This window comes from Pristis pectinata, chromosome 8 (genome assembly GCF_009764475.1).
Source record: "Pristis pectinata isolate sPriPec2 chromosome 8, sPriPec2.1.pri, whole genome shotgun sequence".
Lineage (NCBI taxonomy): Eukaryota > Metazoa > Chordata > Chondrichthyes > Rhinopristiformes > Pristidae > Pristis > Pristis pectinata.
The window spans coordinates 74,179,862-74,201,309 of NC_067412.1; the positions used below are offsets into that span (position 1 = coordinate 74,179,862).

The 21,448-nt window shown below is 40.6% G+C and overlaps 1 protein-coding gene across 2 annotated transcripts in view; it reads right to left on the reverse strand.

Annotated features, from left to right (window-relative positions):
- dlg3 (discs, large homolog 3 (Drosophila)) overlaps positions 1 to 21,448 on the reverse strand; it is a 212,469-nt gene that overhangs the window by 162,565 nt on the left and 28,456 nt on the right. For both annotated transcript variants that reach the window (XM_052020918.1, XM_052020917.1), the window contains exons 2-3: positions 16,509 to 16,562; positions 1,056 to 1,106 (exon numbers count right to left, since the gene is read on the reverse strand). In XM_052020918.1, the coding sequence (XP_051876878.1) occupies positions 1,056 to 1,106; positions 16,509 to 16,562 (105 nt within the window). The remainder of the gene's footprint in view (positions 1 to 1,055; positions 1,107 to 16,508; positions 16,563 to 21,448) is intronic.

Sequence of the window (21,448 nt, forward strand, 5' to 3'; positions counted from 1 at the left end):
GTGGTTGTAGAAGAGGAGTATTCATCCTGGAGGTCGGTGACCAGTAGTGTTCTGCAGGGATCTGTTCTGGGACCCATGCTCTTTGTGATTTTTATAAATGGTTTAGATGAGGAAGTGGAAAGATGGGTTGGTAATTTTGCAGATGGCACAGAGGTTGGTGGTGTAGTAGATAGTGAAGAAGGTTGTCGTAGGTAGCAATGGGATTTAGACAGGATGCAGAGCTGGGCAGAAAAGTGGCAAATGGAGTGATACACTTTGGAAGAACGAACTTGAAGGCAGAGTACATGGTTAATAGCAAGATTCTTATCAGTGTGGAGGAACAGAGAGATCTTAGGGTCCAAGTTGCCGTATAAGTGGATAAGGCAGCTAAGAAAGCTGTGTGTTGCCTTCATTAGCCAGAGGATTGAGTTCAAGAGCAGAGAGGTAATGCTGCAGCTCTATAAGACTCTGGTTAGACCACACTTGGAATATTGTGTTCAATTCTGGTCACCACATTATAGGAAAGATGTGGAAGCTTTGGAGAGGATCCAGGGGAGAGTTACAGAGATGCTGCCTGGATTGGAGAGCATGTCTTATGAGGAGAGGTTGAGCGAGTTAGGGCTTTTATCTTTGGAGCAATGGAAGATAAGAAGAGACTTGATAGAAGTATATAAGATTATGAGAGGCATAGACAGAGTGGACAGCCAGCATCTTTACCCCAGGGTGGCAATGGCCAATACTAGAGGTCACCCGTTTAAGGTACATGGAGGAAAGTTCAGGACAGATGTCAGAGGTAGTTTTGTTTTACACAGAGAGTGGTGGGTGCCTGGAATGCAGTGCCGGGGTGGTGGTAGGGGCCAATACGATAGGGTCATTTAAGAGACTATTAGATAGGCACATGGACGAAAGAAAAATAGAGGGTTATGGGAGGTGAAGTAGAGAAAGGGATAGATTGAATGTGGATAAGGTTTATATAGGTCGGCACAATATCATGGGCCAAAGGGCCCATACTGTGCTGTACTGTTCTATGTTCTATTATTATCCAATTAATTGAAGAGACAAATTATACTACTCACACGTTCCAGAATTATCTCTTCATATTTGTACATTCCATCACTTCCATTAGCCTGGAAAAGAAATAAATATATTGATAAATAAGTTTCATTATTTCAATCAACCAATCAATCATAGTCCTGAATGGTTTTGTTTTGAACCAATTAGTCTTGTGTCTGTTGAAAAAGTCAGAATGCAAGGAGAAGGAGAGGATATTTTTAAGATTAGTTTCTAACACTACAAGATACTCTTTATCCTGTCATCCTGATGTACTATATCAAAATTCATTGTTGAATTGTTCACCAAATAAAGAATTTGAGAAGATGACCTGATAAGAATAAAATATATTGTTAATAATCATTAATTTTTGCTTAATTTTTGAGGGTACTTGCTTTAAACTGAATAGAGGAATAGACTGATTGTCTGAGAGTTACAGGAGCACAATAAGATAGCAGCAGAAGTAAGCAACCTGGCCCTTCAAGCCTGCGCCCATTCAATATGATCATAGCTAATCTGCCTCAGGCCTCATCTTCTTTAAATACCTCCAGTAATTTAGCCTCCACAACCCTCTTGACTAGAGAATTTCAAAGATTCCTCACCTTCTGTGAGAAGAAATTCTTACACACCACAGTTTGAACCTTGTCCCCTCCAAATCCCTGCTACCCACATCCTAACTTGGACTGAGACCCGTTCATCCATTACCTCTGTGATTGTTGACCTGATGACTTCTGATAAAGCAACACGTTGGTTTTAAACTTCTTATTGTCATTTTCAAATCCATCCATGGCCTTGCCGTTTATAATCACTGTAATCTACCCCAGCTCTCCAACCCTCCAAGATATCTGTGCCCCTCTAAATCTGGTGTCTTGAGCACTCCTGAATGTAAATGTTACACCATGGGTGGCAGAGCCTTTGGTTTCCATGGCCATAGGCATGGAATCCCCCTCATAAACATCACTGCCTCTTTCCTCATTTAAGATACCACTGTAACTATCTTTTTTGAAAGGCTTTTTGTCATCTGGCATAATACTTCCTTACAGGGATTCAATATTGAATTCTATTTGATAATGTTCCTGTGCAGTGACTTATGATGTTGCAATGCATTAAGTGTCCTTTTTCAAACATGTTGTTACATTGATGTGATCTTCATCCCTAATTAAATTATATAAATCGTCGTTAAACCACGTATACCTGAGTTTCTCTGATTTCTATCCAGTGCATCAATATTCATTTGAAGATAATAGATTTAAAACTATATGCTTTATTCCAAATGTGCCCTCATTAATGACACCCACAAGATTATAAATACATTTCTGATAACTTAAGCTCTTAGATCTGTTTCATCATATTACTGGAATTGCTTGGAAGGACTGGATTTGATGAATCAATCTAAAATTCTTTTCATCCCTTGTGAAAAGGCATCCACCATTGTGGGCTAGATTTTTTCCAATGGTACATTTAAGAACACAACATAGGAAAGAGAAGCAAGAGTAGGCCTTTTGGCCCCTGGTATCTGTTCCACCATTCAATAGCATCATTATTGATCTTTTAGCTCAGTGCCACTTTCTTACACTAACCCTATATTCCTTGATTTCCTCAATATCCAAAAAACTAATGATATGTATCTTGAATATATTCTGTGACTGAGTCTCCACAGCCCTGTTGCATAAAGAATTCCAAGGATTCACTTCTCTCTTGTTATCTCCATCCTTCACAGCCAACCACTTACTTTGAGACAATGAACTCAGGTTCAAGGTTAGCCTAGCCAGGGTAAACTTCATCCTTGCATCTAGCCTATCAAGTCCCATAAGAATTTTGTAAATTTCAATGAGATCAGCCTTTTCCTAAAATGACAAGATTTGTTGATCTTTAACTTGTCTTGTAGTCAGAGCAAGACCACTTTTCCCATTTTATTTTGTGCCTTATAAGGCATCATATTTATTGTATCTATGTATTAATTCGTTAAATGTTAGTCTTTGCTGATTTACTATCATAGCTTTTAAATATTTTTCTAAATTATCATAGCAAAGTTACATCTCATACATATATAGTTTGCTTTGTATAGATTTAAGACTGTGGTTTCAGACTGAACTAGACTACTTTCAATAAAATTTGATCATATTAGGGACACTCTTCCCCAAAGGACTCTTAATTTCTAGATTATTAATTAACCCTTTCTCATCACACAATATTAGATCTAAAATAGCCCGTTGCTTCCTCAACATATCAATCTAGAAAACAATCTCATGCACTCTATGAATTCATTCATTAATAATGAATACATTATTACTACTAATTTAGTTTGTGTAGTCTATATGTAGATTAAAGTCACCCATTATTATTAAATTACAATGCTAATTTCCTGATTTATACTGTGTCCTACATTACCAGTACTGTTTGGGAGTTGATCATTACGAGTACAAGAGATAATGTGACTTCACGTTGACCTAATTGACTTTTCCTTGGTCAGATTAATTGTAACAGCCACAGGAAACTTCGAACATTAATGTTGGGATACGAGTAGAAGAGAGAAATCAAGTACAGCACTTAAAAAAAAACAGTTAGCAATTATCTAGATGCAAAGCCTAACAAAAAGAAATGAACTGGAACCTCCAAGCTTTCTTATTTCTCTGTCGAGGTATAATTATTCAAAATAAGACAAAGGAAAATGTACGATATTGTTGCATAGTAGTTATGTTACTGGACTATTTACCAGTAGATATGAGTTTGTATTCTGTCAGGATACCCAGAGAATTAAATTCAAGCAAGTAATTGACAGAATTACTGGTATCACAAACAGTTATTGTGAAACTGCAGGATTGTTGTAAAAAAAAATCACTAGTGTCCTGCAGTAGAGAAAATCAGCTGTCCTTATATAGGCTGGCCTTTTGTGACTCAGGCCCACACCATTGTGGCTGACTTTTAATTGCCCTATGAAATTCCCTAACATGCCACTCACTTTATGGAATTGAAGGGAGAAGCAATAAATGCTCAATAATACCCATATCCTATGGCAGTGACAGAAGGAGGCTAATCTAAGATTTGCTGCAAGCCCACATTGCAAGAAATTGGCTTTGGCAATGGTGCCACCTACAGTGACCCCAGATGGCTACTTAGTAATTTAATAAAACTATTAAGTAAGCCAAGGCACAAGGAGACCACCACAGCTTGGAACAATGCATGTTTCACATTTCCAGTGACCTTGACCTTCTGCAGTGAGCACTCCCTTTATCTTGCCTGAAATATTCATAAGATACAAAGCAAAATCTGAACAGGCTTTCCTTCTACTGAAAATGCTCTTTTGCTTATAACCTAGAAATGAATGACAAGATTTGTATCGACTTGCATCCTATAACAGCTGTCACACACGTTAAAGAACTCATTTTCAATCTTCAATTATATTTCATGATACAGGATGTTTACACTTCACTTTTTCTTTAAGGTAAAAATGTTCCAGAATCATCAAAGGAGAACGACCAAAAAAAAGGTACAGTCCCAGCCTCTGATCTCTCATCCCTCACAATAGGGAGCCCCAGGCGTTGACAAGTAGAAGGCAGAAAGTGAGGGAAAGAGGAAGGGTTAGACAGAAAATTCCTCCTTTCATGTCTGCTTACCTCCTGGCTCAACTGAGTTCAGTCACCACAACACATTAAGGCACTTTATTCTGAAATTACCAAAACCACTGAGTAGTTTATTTCTTTTCTCATGGTAGTGTAGTGGTTAGCGTAACGCTATTACAGTGCCAGTGATCTGGGTTCAATTCCCGCTGCTGTCTGTAAGGAGTTTGTGCGTTCTCCCCGTGACTGCGTGGGTTTCCTCCGGGTGCTCCAGTTTCCTCCCACATTCCAAAGACATACGGGTTAGGAGCTGTGGGCATGCTATGTTGGCGCTGGAAGAGTGGCGACACTTGCGGGCTGCCCCCCCAGAGCATTCTCAGTAACGCAAAAAGACAGATTTCACTGTGTGTTTCGATGTACATGTGACTAATAAATAAATATCATCAATCTCATCATCCTTTCTTTTGCTGTAGCACATCAGAAAATGATTGCGGAAACTGGCCTTTTCTTTATTCTAGTATCTTTTCAACAGATCGCTCCCTCCCTCCTAAGCTCAAGCACATAGTCATCCAACATGGGAACTATAGAGAGACTGCATAAAAAGGGGATGAGAAGAGCTGAGGTCAAGCTGAGGAGCCAGTTGCTGCTATCTTCAGAGTCAGGAGATATCCAGCACAAGTGAGATGTCTCCTGAGCCAGATCACAGTCATCTGGCATTTGAGACATCAAACAAATGTTCAGGCACTGTGGATGATGACTCAGAATGTGCTGTGCATGGTGGGTTTGAGGAGTTTACTACATAATTTACAGTCCTATGGTGCGTGCAATAAAGTCAATCCTGCAATGCAATGCCATGGAAAAATGACCTGCAGCTGAACACCTTTCACTAGAACAAAGAGGAACTAATGTTAGCCAAAAAGTACTTGCCATTGGTATCACAATTGGACAGGGCAGTCTCTGGACTTCATTGTCCTGGTTGGTACTACCTGGTTACCTTCTTGTCAATCATCTTCACAAAGAGACAGTTCAATGTGAATGATCTACAGGTGGCCCACAGATAGCAAAGGTTTTCTTGAAATTTTCTTGAAATTTTCTTGAAAAGTGTAATACCTACACTTGGGGAAAGCTGGCCTTGTGGTATGTGAGATTACAGGAAGGGTGGTTGCCATGTAAGTATGATGCAGCTTGCAATGCAGGAGAATTAATATGTTTAATGCTAGTACTGGGATGACTCTGGTAAGATGGGCTCTTGGTCTAAGGAAAACAGTAGATACAAAGTGAGTCTCACATCAGTGGTAGGGAACTTACTGGAGGGGATTCTTAGGGATAGGATTTATGAGCATTTGGAAAACCATGGCCTAATTAGGGACAGTCAGCATGGCTTTGTAAAGGGCAAGTCATGCCTTACTAACCTGACTGAGTTTTTTGATGAGGTGACGAGGGTGATTGATGATGGTAGAACTGTGGATGTTGTCTACATGGATTTTAATAAGACATTTAACAAGGTCCCTCATGGGAGGCTCACCCAGAAGATTAAGATGCATGGGATCCATGGTGAATTGGCCGTTTGGGTTCAGAACTAGCTTGCCCGTAGAAGACAGAGGGTAGTGGTCGATGGGACTTAATCTAGCTGGAGGTCTGTGACTAGTGGTGTTCCTCAGGGACCCATACTGGGACCTCTGCTGTTTGTGATGTATATAAATGACCTGGATGAAAATGGACATGGGTGGGTTAGTAAGTTTGCGGATAATACAAAGATTGGTTGTGTTGTGGATAGCATAGAAGACTGGCAAAGGATTCAGTGGGATATAAATCAGTTGCAGATATGGGTGGAGAAATGGCAGATGGAGTTCAATCTGGACAAATCAATTCATAGCTCTCTGAAAGTGTCTACACAGGTTGATAAGGCGATAAAGAAGGCACATGGCATGTTTGCATTCATTAGTTGAGAGCATTGAGTTCAAGAGTCAGGAAGTTATGCTGCAGCTTCATAAGACTTTAGTTAGGCCGCATCTGGAGTATTGCATTCAGTTCTGGTTGCCCCATTATAGGAAGGATGTGGAGGTTTGGAGAGGTGCAGAAAAGGTTTACCAAGATGCTGCCTGGATTAGAGGGCATGTGCTATGAGGAAAGGTTGGACAAACTTGGGTTGTCCTCTCTGGAACGGCGGAGGCTGAGGGGAGATCTGATGGGGGTTTATAAGATTATGAGAGACATAGATAGACAGTCAGTATCTTTTCCCCAGGGTTGAAATGTCTAATACCAGAGGGCATGCATTTAAGGTGATAGGGGGTAAGTTCAAAGGAGATGTGCGGGGCAAGTGTTTTAACACAGAGAGTGGTGGGTGCCTGGAATGCACTGCCTGGGGTGGTGGTGGAGGCAAATATGAAAGGGGCATTCAAGAAGCTCTTAGATATGCACATGAATGTGAGGGAAATGGTAGGATATGAACATTGTGCAGGCAGAAGGGATTAGTTTAGTTGGGCATTTCATTACTAATGTAATTGGTTCAGCACAACATTGTGGGCCAAAGGGCCTGTTCCCGTGCTGTACTGTTCTACATTCTATGTTCTGAAAGGAAAGTGCAGCCTCCTTAAGCACTTTTGATTGGTAAGGTTGATATGTTGCCACTTTGGCATGTAAAGACAGGCATGGAAACCTGTAGATATTCCTACAGATTAGTCAGTCATCCCAACTTCCCTTAGAATCTCTAAAACAGTAAATATCTAAAGAGGGAATAATGAAAGAGGAAGGTACTCCCTGAGAATGAAGCACCCAAAACCTCCCAGGTTAGGAAAAGGTGAGAATTACAGGTAAATTCACTGAAGTTAAGATCAAGATCCTACATCATGTTAGAAAAAAACTGAAAGGGACATGCTGATTGGGAATTTGTCATGAATTGCAATTTGTGTATATTGCAAAAAAAAAGACATTCATTTATCTTTGGAAGAACAAACTTGAAAGTGGAGTACAAGGTTAATGGCAGGTTGATAGGGTGGTTAAGAAGGCGTATGGCCTTCATTAGTCGGGGGATTGAGTTCAAGACCTGTAAAGTAATGTTGCAGCTCTTTAAAACACTGGTTAGACCATGCTTAGAGTATTGTGTTTAGTTCTGGTCGCCTCATTATAAGAAGGATGTGAAAGCTTTAAGAGGGTGCAGAGGAGATTTACCAGGATGCTGCCTGGATTAGAGAACGTGTCTTATGAGGAAAGATTGAACGAGCTAGGGCCTTTCTCTTTGGAGCGACGCAGGATGAAAAGTGACTTAATAGAAGTGTATAAAGTTATGAGGGGCATAGATAGAGTGGACAGCCTGCACCTTTTCTCCAGGGTGGCAATGGCCAATACCAGAGGAGATCAGTTTAAGGTCAGAGGAGGAAAGTTTAGGGGAGATGTCAGAGGTAGGTACTTTACACAGAGAGTGGTAGGTCCCTGGAATACACTGCTGGGGGTGGTGATAGAGGCTGATACAACAGGGAAATTTAAAAGACACTTAAGAAGGCGCATGAATGTAAGAAAAATGGAGGATTATGGGCTGTGTAGGAGGGAAGGGTTAGATTGATCAAGGAGTAGGTGTTTATATAGGTCGGCACAACATCGTGGGCCGAAGGGCCTGTACTGTGCTGTACTGTTCTATGTTCTTAATAGCACCTTTCATATTCTACAAATGTCTTAAGATGCTTCCTGCCAATGAAATCTCTTTTAAGTGAAGCCATTGATCCAATGCAGGCAAATCACTAGGCAGTTCCCAATAGTGACAGGAGATCCCGAATATAGCACCTGAACTGGTGTCATTCCTTCAGTGCTTGGCTGAGGTGCCTGCTTAGTTTAAGTGCTCAGGTATGTAGAGTGGAGTTTGACTTCAACGTCCTGTGTCTGATGTGAGAACACTCATTGCACTGAAGCACAGCATCATTCAGCAAAGCAATACTCAGCAGTGTATAACACTGAAACTGTCATGCTGAAATGGTTGGCTCAGATACTCTGTCTAACTCAGTTCTGGTTACTGAAGCACAAAGGAATTATTAATCCCTGGAAGAGGTGCAGCGTACTGCAACAAGGTTGATCTCTAATGCATAGGAAGGGTTGTGAGAAATGCTCAAAATTCCCAGACTTGAAGAAAGTGAAACAAGATAGGACCTTACAAGTGTCCCCGTAAAGTGGAATGCTATTTCAAAAGAAGCCAAGCAAGCAGAACAAGCGTTATAAAAATAAACTGGTAAAAGCTAAGTCTAATGTGACTGCGCAATTCTTCATACAAAGCGTAATTAATGACAGAAATTTCCATCTGGGTAAGATTAAAGATCTAAGCCTAGACCTAGAAATTGTTCTGCACCAAAAGAGTGACATTAAACTGTCTATGAATGTGATGCTGGTGCAGGTGCCACATCTTTAATTGATATTCTGCCTTAATATTCTATTACATAATTGTGTGAATTAAAATTGGACATGCATACTTTGTGTGCAAAAAGGCCTCTCCTCTTCTACTGGAGCAAATTGACTGGCCTACTGATTAAGAGTGGGGAAGTGGATGGGGTAAGATTTGGTGCTACTGTGTGGGGGAGAAGATGTGAGGATGGTAATGATCAGGACATGACTGGATATTTTGGGAGTGGGTCATTGTACAGGTTGTATTGTTGTACTGCTGCCACGATTCTGATGTTAGGAGCTCAAAAGTGACCACAGGGTTTTGGGTGTGGGGGGTGTGGGTGAGGAGGAGGGTGTTGGGTGATGGTAGATCTGAGAAGCTGGTTAAAATTAAAAAGAGAGCTGCTACAAAAGGATTTACGCCTCAAGCTCTATGCCGGTGGAGCAAGAAAGGAAACACCTCTTTAACTTGTGGAGAAGGAACCTCATCATGAAAACCTGCTTCTGCTTGAGTATCCTACACGGATAGCAAGTCAATCTTAACTGAGTGACGTCCAAACATACGTTCAACCCTGTTTGCTGCCACTGCACATATTTAGGCATCTTTGTGCGTGAGCAGGTTATATGCATGGTGAATCCAGATCAAAAATAGTAACCCACTCAACCTACACATTTGGGTAAGCACAATTGGCTTTTTGCTTAAATTTGATAGCGTAGCAAACAAAAACATTGCATTATGGCATAGAATTTATAGACCCCTAATCTGATGGAAAAGGAACTTTCAAGAGACTAAAATCCCCGTAATATTATATTCTCCAGATCAAAAATGACTTGGTGGCATTTTAGTGGGTGTTTGGACAACATGTGCGATCCTTTGGCCCAGGAAGGCAACCACCTCACTGAAATGAAAATGTTGTGCCAAATGATACCAATTGCACCCTAGTGGGATTTGAACATGCAACTGCATGTTCTGCAATTATTGCCAGCTTAACCACAGAAAACAGGCACCATGCATGACCTGGGCCAGAGGAAAACCATAAGTATGATTAATTTTTTAAAGCTTCCTAAAAAAAATCATAAATGCACAAGTTCTCATGATATAACATACAGTATGTATAGGTATATCTGCAAGAAATTAGTGTAGTATGTATATGATTATTGGTGCATCAGAAATTGCCATTGAGTTTACTTTCTTCAATAAAAGATGATCTATTGATAGAACTACCTCTGTTATTTGTCTTTGCAAGCTGCAATCCAAAAGATTCTGTAGACATTTATGTTGGTATCAAGTTTCAAATGTTACTGCTCGGGGGGTAGCAGGACTGTTTTCTAATGTGAAGGCAATAGAGAATGGAGTTCTTAAAGTAGAGCAGTGATAATGGCTGACAGTTGCTGTAACAGATGCATTGGCAAACTTGAAAGGTACAAGCAGACTCAACTATTTACCCTGTACATGGAATGAGGGGCAACAAGATTGCTGAAGCCCGAGGTGATGACACAGAATGGAAAAAGACAGCCATGCACAACAAGGGAAAGGCAATGTTATTGCTGGTGCTCAGGTCAGAGACATAAGAAATGCTGGTGGATCAGAGAGTCATACATGGACATAATGAAAACCTTCAATAGGCTTTCCCTTGTCTCGAAGATTTGAAAGCCACATATTTGTTGTGTACAATAAGTATCAGAGGAAACAGTTTGAGATGCTTTTCAGATTAGGTATTGCGGGAGCGTGTGTGCAGACTGGACGTGAGAAAAATCAGGCCAAAGTATCTGATTTCTGGAGTTAACATTCAAGGCAGCATGTTAAATCGTCATCAGTAGCAAAGTGATACTTAAATGAGTGAGGGAATTTCACTCAGGATATGATTGTGAGGTACAAGCAGGGAACAAGCCCACTGTTATGATAAAGGCCTCTAAGTGTCCAATAAGATGACCCAGTACTAAGATGTCATGGAATAGGGTATATTGTATGAGAATGCAAGTCTATGAAGGAAGTAACTCTGGTAAAAACTGTCATCCCCATTTATTTCCGATACCAGGTATGGAGGGTCTCACTAGGATTCTGCACACAGAGTGGAATTGGACAAAGAAAAGGTAGAAATGGAAATGCTGAATGCTATCTGTTGCATAGCCAATGAGGATAATGAGGATACTACATTTAAGGTCACCTTACTGATGGGAGAAGCAAGTGTAAGTACATGCATTGATGCTAAGGCATCACTCTGTCAGAGGCCAGGATGTTGTAGCTGATTCAATCACTTTCCAATGAGATGGAGCCAAACAGCACTGGGCACATATACACAAAAGTCACTATGGGGAGATGTTGGGTTGCTGATGAAGACAGTCCTCCATTATGATAATGGACTAGTTTTATTCCATTGTGGAAAATAAACTTGCGCAAGTACAAAATAAGTTATCAACACACTGATATCTCTGTGTACCTATTCTGGAGGCCTATATCCATTTCTAGTCACCAAGATCCATACAATTTCTGGGGAGGGCTTACAGGAAAAAAGGCATTTTTAGAAAGGAATTTTTGTCCTAAACTTGCCATCAGCAAATGATCACACGCTCATAGGAGCAGAATAAGGCCATTCAGCCCTTCAAGTCTGCTCTGCTATTCAATCATGATTGATGTATTTTTCATTCTCGACCCCATTCTCCTGCCTTCTCTCCGTCACCTTTGATGCCCTTACTAATCAAGAACCTGTCAACCTCCGCTTTAAATATTCCTCCACAGCCGTCTATGGCAATGAATTCCACAGATTCACCACCCTCTGGCTAAAGAAATTCCTTGTCATCTCTGTTCTAAAGGGACATCCTTCTTTTCTGAGGTAGTGCCCTCAGGTCCTAGACTCTCCCACTACTGGAAACCACCTCTCCACTCTATCCAGGCCTCTCAATATTTGGTAGGTTTCAATGAGATTCCCCCCTCACCCTTCTAAACTCCAGCGAGTACAGGCCCAGAGCCATCAAATGCTCCTCATACATTAACCCTTTAATTCCCAAGGTCATGCTTATAAACCTCCTCTGGACCCCCTCCATTGCCAGCACATCCTTCCTTAGATACGGGGCCCAAAACTGCTCACAATACTCCAAATGTGGTCTGACCAACACCTTATAAAGCCTCAGCATTACATCCTTGCTTTTATATTCTTGTCCTCTTGAAATGAATGCTAACATTACATTTGCCTTCCTTACTACCGACTCAACCTGCAAGTTAATCTTTAAGGAATCTTGCACTAGGACTCCCAAGTCCCTTTGCACCTCCGATTTCTGAACTCCCTCCCCATTTAGAAAATAGTCTACACCTTTATTCCTTCTACCAAAGTGCATGACCATACACTTCCCTACGCTGTATTACATCTACCACTTCTTTGTCCATTCTCCCAACCTGTCCAAGTCCTTCTGCAGACTCCCTGCTTCCTCAACACCACCTGCCCCTCCACCTATCTTTGTATCATCTGCAAACTTGGCCACAAAGCCATCAATTCCGTCATCCAGGTCATTAACATATAACGTGAAAAGTAGCAGACCCAACACTGACCCCTGGCGAACACCACTAGTCACTGGCAGCCAACCAGAAAAGGTCCCCTTTATTCACAATCTTTGCCTTCTGCCAGTCAGCCAATCTTCTATCCATGCTAGTACCTTTCCTGTAATACCATGGGGTCCCATCTTGTTTGGCAGCCTCATGTGCAGCACCTTGTCAAAGGCCTTCTGAAAATCCAAATAAACAACATCCACTGACTCTCCTTTGTTTTTCCTGCCTGTTACTTCCTCACAGAATTCCAACAGGTTTGTCAGGCAAGATCTCCCCTGAAGGAAACCATGATGACTTTGGCCTATTTTACCATGAGCTTCCAAGTATCCCAAAACCTCATCATTAGTAATTAACCCTAACATCTTACCAACCACTGAAGTCAGGCAAACTGGCCTATAATTCCGTCTTTTGCCTCCCTCCCTTCTTAAAGAGTGGAGTGACATTTGCGATTTTCCAGTGTTCCAGAACCATTCATGACTCTAGTGATTCTTGAAAGATCACTAATGCCTCCACAATCTCTTCAGCTACCTCTTTTCAGAACCCTGGGGTGTAGTCCATCTGGTCCAGGTGACTTATCTACCTTCAGACTTTTCAGTTTCCCAAGCACCTTCTCCTTAGTAATAGAGACTACACTCACTTCTGCCCCCGACTCTCTCAAATTCTGGCATGTTGCTGGTGTCTTCCACAGTGAAGACTGACACAAAATACTTATTCAGTTCATCCGCCATTTCTTTGTTCCCCATTACTATCTCTCCAGCGTTATTTTCCAGCAGTCCGATGACCACTCTTGTCTCTCTTTTACTCTTTATATATTTGAAAAATCATTTGGTATCCTCTTTTATATTATTGGCCAGCGTACCTTCATATTTCATCTTTTCTCCCCTTATTGCTTTTTTAGTTGCCTTCTGCTAATTTTTAAAAGTTTCCCAATCCTCTAGCTTCCCACTAATTTTTGCAATATTGTATGTCCTCTCTTTTGCTTTTAAGCTGTCTTTGACTTCCCTTGGCAGCCATGTGCCTTACCTCATCCTCCCTTCAGAATGCTTCTTCTTCTTTGGGATGAATTGATACTGCGTCTTCCGAATAACTCCCAGAAACTCCTGCCATTGCTGCTCTAGCGTCATCCCTGCTAGGGTCCCCTTCCAATCTTTGGCTAGCTCCTCTCTCATGCCTCTGTAGTTACCTTTACTCAACCGTAATACTGATACATCTGATTTTAGCTTCTCCCTCTCAAATTGCAGGGTGAATTCTATCATATGATGATGACTGCCTCCTAAGGGTTCCTTACCTTAAGCTCCCTAATCGAATCTGGTTCATTGCACGACACCAAATCCAGAATTGCCTTTTCCCTAGTGGGCTCGACCACAAGCTACTCTAAAAAGCCATCTCGTAGGCATTCTACAAATTCCTTCTCTTGGTATCCAGTACCTACCTGATTTTCCCAATCTACACGCATATTGAAATCCCCCATGACCACCGTAACATTGCCTTTTTCACATGCCTTTTCTAACTCCTGTTGTAATTTGTACTCCACATCCTGGCTACTATTCGGAGGCCTGTATATAATTCCCATCGGGGTCTTTTTACCCTTGCAGTTTCTTAACTCTACCCACAAGGATTCTACATCTTCTGATCCTACGTCACTTCTTTCTAAGGATTTGATTTCACTTTTTACCAACAGAGCCACCCCACTCCCTCTGCCCACCTGCCTGTCTTTTCAATAGACTGTGTATCCGTGGATGCTTAGCTCCCAGCTGTGATCCACCACAACTCTGTGATGCCTACAATGTCATACCTGCCAATTTCTAACTGTGCTATGAGCTCATCTACCTTATTTCGTATACTTCGTGCATTCAAATATAACACCTTCAGTCCTGTATTCACCACCCTTCTTCTCAAATTTGTCTTCATGTTGTCTGAAGTTAAATTCTTACCCTTTTTAAACTTTTTGTCTTATTCTTTATTCTGGAGACCTCAGAAGTCTCTCCTGTACTCTCCTTTCCTTTTACTTTTAGCCATACTTTTCCAATCTGTTGAACCCACCCCTTAATGATGAGTTAATATTGTGTAAAACATGTGTTCCACTCAAACCCAGAAGCTTCTGCCCAATCAATAAAAACGCTTCACAGTAGTGAGATACACGGAACAGTACAGCACAGGAACAGGCCCTTCAGCCCACAATGTTGTGCCAAACTAACTAAATTAGTAATTAAATGCCTAACTAAACTAATCCCTTCTGCCTACACAATGTCCATATCCCTCCATTCTCTGCATATTCATGTGCCTATCCAAGAACCTCTTAAACACCTCTATCATATTTGCCTCAACCACTACCCTTAGCAGCACATTCAAGGCACCCACCACTCTGTGTAAAACAAAACATCCCGCACTTTTCCTTTGAACTTACTCCCTCTCACCTTAAATGCATGCCCTCTAGTATTAGACATTTCAACCCTGGAAAAGATACCAACTGTCTATGCCTCTCAAAATCTTATAAACCTCCATCAGGTCTCCCCTCAGCCTCCGCCGCTCCAGAGTTAGTAAGAGAGACGTGTGCTCTTCAGTCTGGATGGAGGTGACTGAGAGGGAGAAGCAATCTTATCAGCTTATAAAAGATAATCAATTGCACTGTATAAATAGATCCAGAAAACTTTTAAATTAAACTGTGACAGAGAATTTAAAGGTCACAGAACTAAACTAGTGGAAAGCAAATTTAGCACTGAAGTAGGATGCTATTTTTTGTATCGAGGGAAAAATACAGCAAATCATTGGGATGGTGCTGGTAAAACCCCAGAATTGTTGAAGAAACAACTGGATCCTGTACGAGGGAAAGCTGAACTAATATCAGCAGAATGACTGTCCTTATTTAGATGTAACTTATGGGCCCGTGAATTCAGAACAATTTTCTCCTGCTGTTAGCTTGGTTCGCAATCTCCATTTATATAATAAAGACCAATGCAGAAAGCCATTTTCCTGTGTTCCTACACACAAAAGCCTCAAATGTACTTGACCTGTCAACGAGGGGATGCATTACACACCTCTTATCTACCCTGACTGGTTCATTAATTCATTTTCAGTTGTAAAATGGCACTTAAGGTTTCAAGTATCAACTAGCCCTATAACTGATATTCAATGTGTGCATCATTTATACAGGCCAGCAAGGTCAAAAACTGTTGATCTGAATCTTTACACTGATTTCTCAAATATTGTCATAAAGATTGTTCCCAGAAAAATAGATGCCATTTGCACTCCTTACTCCGTATTCAGAATGGATTCTGGGACTTGGAAAAAGGGTTAGAGATCAGTGTAGCGTATAGAAAAAGATATTAGGAAACCCAACTTGTGAAAGAAGGATGTGAAAAAAATTCACCACTCAATCTGACCAAGAGCTAGTCATCCCAGCACCTCGCTGACCCTGAAGCTAATCATTCTTCTCACCCAGTTTAAGGAATAGTTGCTCTGCTTGCATCGCGAGTCCTCGTGCACGCACTTTCAAGGGCAGACCTTAATCTTGTTTGACCCTTTATACACCTGCTGAATTATATTAAAATTGGGTAGATACATTTGCTCCCTGACAGGGTCTCCCTACAATTGTGACAGGCAGATTCCCTTTGGTATCTGAAGCATTTAATATTGGGATGCTGGGATTTCTGTTCAGCACCATTTTGTTTTCACTTTTCTAATACAGTGAGCAGCAGCTGGCCAATAACTGCATGGATCTTCAGAGGATCAAGTTCTGGAGTGCCAATGGAATCAATTGTTTTGGGAACACATTTTGTGGTAATAATTAAGCGAGCAGTGCAAACATTCAGATCAACAGGGTTTGACTTGTTGCAGATCACAATACTCGCCAACCGTATCATCATACAAACTATTTGTTGGTGCTGCTGTGAACACAATGTGAAGAAAATGTCTGACTAGGCCCCAAAACATTCCCAATTGCAGTTACCCCATTTCCATCTTTTCACAGTGAATTGTAAACAATAAAGCAATTTTAAAGTACTTACATAAGGTCCACTATCCAGTGAATCAGCATTCACAATAATGGGAGGAGGGTTTGCCTGTAAAAATACAACACAAAATTTGGCTTTACTGTAAATGACTATCAGTTTATAGAACTCTAATCAATCATCTAAATAAGTAATGATTTTGGTGTAGTCTTTAAAGTTGAAATGTACAGCAAATGAGAGAATAACCCAACACCAATGAGACACCAACCTAATCACTGTCACTTTCAAGCACTGACAAGCAATCAGGTGTGGCGAAGTGTGGGAAATATCTGGCAGCAGATAAACAGCTCCAACTTTCATGCACTAATAGTGTATCATGCCAACAAAACTTTTTAACAAATTAGCATCCCATATTTGAGAAACATTGTTGAACTTTACATTTCTCCAAGGTCCAGTACTTTGAATAGCAAATTAAGCCCAAATCCTAGGCAGCACAATGATGCAGCAGTTAGTGCTGCTGCTTCATAGCTCCATAGAACCTAACCTTGAGTGTTGTCTCTGTGGAATTTGCATATTGTTCCTGTGACCATGTCAGTTTCCCCATGATCTTCTAGTTTCCTCCCATATGTTGGTTGTTGAGTTAATTGGCTACTATAAATTGCTCCTGGTGTAGGTGGGTGACAGGAAAATCAGTGTGTGGTAGGGGAGAGTTGATGGGGATGCAAGAAGTAAATTGGAACCAGTGTAAGTGGTACTAGATCGTTGTTGTGGATGCAGTACGCCAAATGGCTTGTATTCCATGCAATGATGGAATGGAAGTTTATTCTATTTGCTGGCTTAATGTGTAGGAGCAGTAGAATATCATTTGGTCCCTGGAGCCTGAACAATCTGACCAATAACCTGTTCCTTATAACATCTGACTCCCTTGTAGACCAAATATCTGTTTAGCTTAGCCTTGAATATACTTAATGCTTCAGCTTTCTTGGGTAGAGAATTCCAACGATTCACAATCCTTTACGAAATCCTTTCTTCATCTCTATCTTCAATGCATGACCCCTTATTTTGAAACTCTGCCCCCTTGTTTGATTTCCCCATGTGGGGAAATATCCTCTCAGCATCAACCATATTAAGAAAATCCCCCAGAATCCGATATTTTTCAATAGTATCACTTTTCATCCATCTAAATATCAATGAGTCTGCTCTGTTCAAAGCTTCCTCATAATGCAACCCCTTCATCCCGGGCATGAACCGAGTGAACTTATGGCGTCAGATTCATTTAAATAGGCCATTAGGACGAGTTGTACAGCCAACTGATACTACCTTCCCAAAGGGGCAAAAATTAAGGATTTTCCCTTACAATGATTTCTACTCCAGGTGCTAGCAAGTGGTCAGCATATCTTAGAATTCTTGCAGGAAGCTCATAGATAGTTTTAATGACTGAGACTCATTAACATGCTGCTTGCTGAGTTTCCAACCAAAACAGTTTGGAAATTGTTAGGAGGTGGCTACTGGGCCACAAAGTGAAGCAGCTGTGAGGACCTAAGTGATCTGTGTCCCCAGTGGCATGGTGGGTCCTTTTGTGGGTAATCACAGTTGGATTAGGGTTAATTCCTGAGGGCAAAGGAGGTCCACCATATCCTTGTGAGGACTGGTTATCCCCTCCCATGAAGCAGTAAACTGGTTTGGGTTACTGGGAAAACCACCACTCCCTCTGGGCTTGAGCCTCAGATAAAATTAGCTTTTGGACCCTGATAATCATTGCCTGACCTTACATTTTAAAAAAGCCAATGTCTTTGTATCCTATAGTTTTAAACTCCAGACAACTAGATTGGGATGGGAACAGAGCAAGTAAGTCACCTCCCCCATTTTAATCTAGGGGAATTAAAAATCAATCTATTCAAATTTGACTACTGTCTGATGGAAGTGTGCATTGCATTCTGTAGCAATGAGGCTTGATAACTTATCTGGATTTGGTACAAAGGTAACTTTATGCTGATATATTCTGACAATGGAATCAAAAGTGAAGGAAGTTTACCTTTCTTTGCAACGTCTTCTCACTTGTGTGACATTGTATATTATCCAAAGTACAGGACACCTCTCTCCTGCATTTTAAATCTGTTTACTACTTTAAAAATTGAATAATTGGCTTCCTCCTTTTGCTGTTTAGGCCATGCTTTTTGAAGTGCTGTATTGCATGATCATGTAAATTTCTTTCCTCTAACTTATCTTCCTCTTTGACTGTCCTTTTGTAGCATTATCTGTTCTGTTATTTTAAAAGTGAGATGTGTTCTATACCTAAGTGTAGTTATCTCTCAGATAGATGAGTAAAAAAAAATGACACAGAAGTATAGGTTGGATTCCAAAAAAGACTCATCATCTTGCACACAATTCCCAGCTGAGATGATGTGTGACCTAATGTATTACCTCTGTCAGCGTCTCTCTGTTAGGCTCCCTATAGAGTGTGAGAAAACAGTCATAACAGCTTTAAACACTAAAATTCTTCAGTTCCCACAGGTTTAACTTAATAGTTTTCTAAAAGCTCTGATCTGGAATTGACCATGTGAGGAATCATGGCTATAATCCTGGGTCTTTCTATTGCCATGCAAGCTTGGTGAAACAATCATTTTTTAAAAATTTATTCATCTTAGCCAGGTAGGGATCAATGGGAAGGCCAGAATTTATTGCCCAGTTCTAATTGCCATTGAAAAAGAGATGACAATCTACCTTCTTGAACAGCTGCAGTCCTTCTGGTGATGGTACTTTCGTGGAGTTGTTGGTTATGGAGTTCCAGGATTTAGAAAAAGTGACATTGTAAGAATGGTCAAGATGGTGCATGACATGAAGTGGGAACCAAAAGTGGTGGTATTCTTGGTGATAGAGATTGCAGGCTTGGGATGCTGTTGGAAAAGCCTGAGCAGGTGATTGTGGTGCATTTTGAAATTAGTACACACTACAGCCACAGCCCTCTGGTAGTGGATGGAGTTAATGTTCAGCATGTTAGATAGGGTGTCAATCAAGGAAGTGTTTTGTCCTGATCAAGGTTATGGACTATTGCTTGAGCTTAACTTATCCAGGCAACTGGTGAGTATTCTATCACATTCCTGACCTCTGCCTTGCATATGGTAGCAGGAATTGTATCACTTGCTACAGGATAGTCAGCCATGAATTGCTCATGTAACCACAGTATATAGGCGATTGGGATGGTGGAGTTACTGGCCAATGGTGGCTCTGAGGATGTTGATAGTTGGGCACTCAGCAGAGGTATTGATAATGAATGTTAAGCTTAGGTGATTAAGACTCATTCTTGTTGGGGACAGTATCCTGCACTGTCACACATTATTCATACCTTTAGAATTTCCTGACATGCAAGTTAGCAACAGACAACACCTCTTCTGTTGCTGTTCATAACTTGTTTATAACAATCTGCATGATCACATACATTAAAAATTGATTTATGATATCCTCCACTATCATTCACCAACAGTGGTTTTTACATTCATTAATAGAAACTTTGACATCTTTCATGTCCATTCATTAATAATAGATTATTATTAATCTGTATTATTAATATTCACGAACAACACCAATATCCAATAAGGCATTCATTAATCAAAGCTTTCTGTCATTCTACTCCACCAATGTCTCTCTGATGTTCTGGAAGGTTTCCTCTGTTAACCTTACATAGTTTGTGTTGCAACTCATCTAAATTATTCATCTTGGGACAGGATGTTTTTATTGAGCTTAACTGATTTTCCTTATTTTAAAAAATTGCCTAGTCATGGCTCTATTTGACGATAGCACAATCTATATGATGATAGCACAAACCCAAAATCATCTTTTCACTCATAGTTCTAACCTATTTACAACACAAATTTTTCCCAATGCAATATATATTTGTAAAAATTATAAAATGCATTGTGTTAGCAAGTTTTGTCCTTATTTATAAATCTATGTCCTCATGGCCTTGCTCCAACCTATTTCCCCAGTTTGCTCAGCTGTAGACCCTCTTCCAAATATTCCATTCTTCAAATTTTGTTCCCTTTGTGAATCTCTTCTTTCCCTCCTGCTTCACCATTGGTAAAGGGCCTTTGGCTGCTCCAGTTGTGCTATTTGGAACATCCTTTCCACATACCTTTATCTTTCTTACGACCAACCTCTACAACCAAACTTTAGACCTTACTCCCAATCCATACCTTCGTAAACTTCTTACAAAAATATCAGAATAAACAAGTGTTTGGAAGGGGGTATGGAGCTGAAGCAGACTGGGGAAATAGATCGGACCAATGTCGTGATGACAAAGATTTATAAATAAGGACAAAACTTGGTGTCACAAATGCATTTCATAATTTTCACAAATATATCCTATTTTGAGAGAAGTCTGTGTTATAAATAGTTTAGAACTATGAGTAAATGGCTGAATTTGGAGTTGTGCAATCATTATTTTGCAAATTGAGCCATTTATGAATGTGTTTTTGCTAATATATTTATTGCAAGACTGGTTTAGAGGACTAGGACCATATTTACTTAGAAATTACTTAGTACAACGCAGAACGAGGCCATTCAGTTCATGCCAGCTCCCGTTAGAACAATCCCATCAGTCCCATCCCCTGCTTCACCTTCCTTCTTCTCTCACATGCCCATCAAGTTCAAGTTCAAGTTACTTTACTGACATTCATCCATGCTATAAAAACACATGGCGGAACGAAATGTCGTTTCCCTCAGACTCACACAACAGAGGACGTACATAGAACAGAAGACATACAATAAACCCAAACCCCCATCAACTCGCTTTTGATTTTTTTGCCACTTACCTGCACTCAGGGGTAATTTACAGTGGCCAATTAAATTCTCAGTGCCTTTGGAATGTGAGAGGGCACCTGGCAGAAGCCCATACAATCAAAGAGAGAATGTTGAAGCTCTATATAGAGAGCACCCAAGGTCAGGATCAAACTTGGGTCTCTGGAGCTGCAAGGCAGCAGCGCTAACTGCTGTGCCAC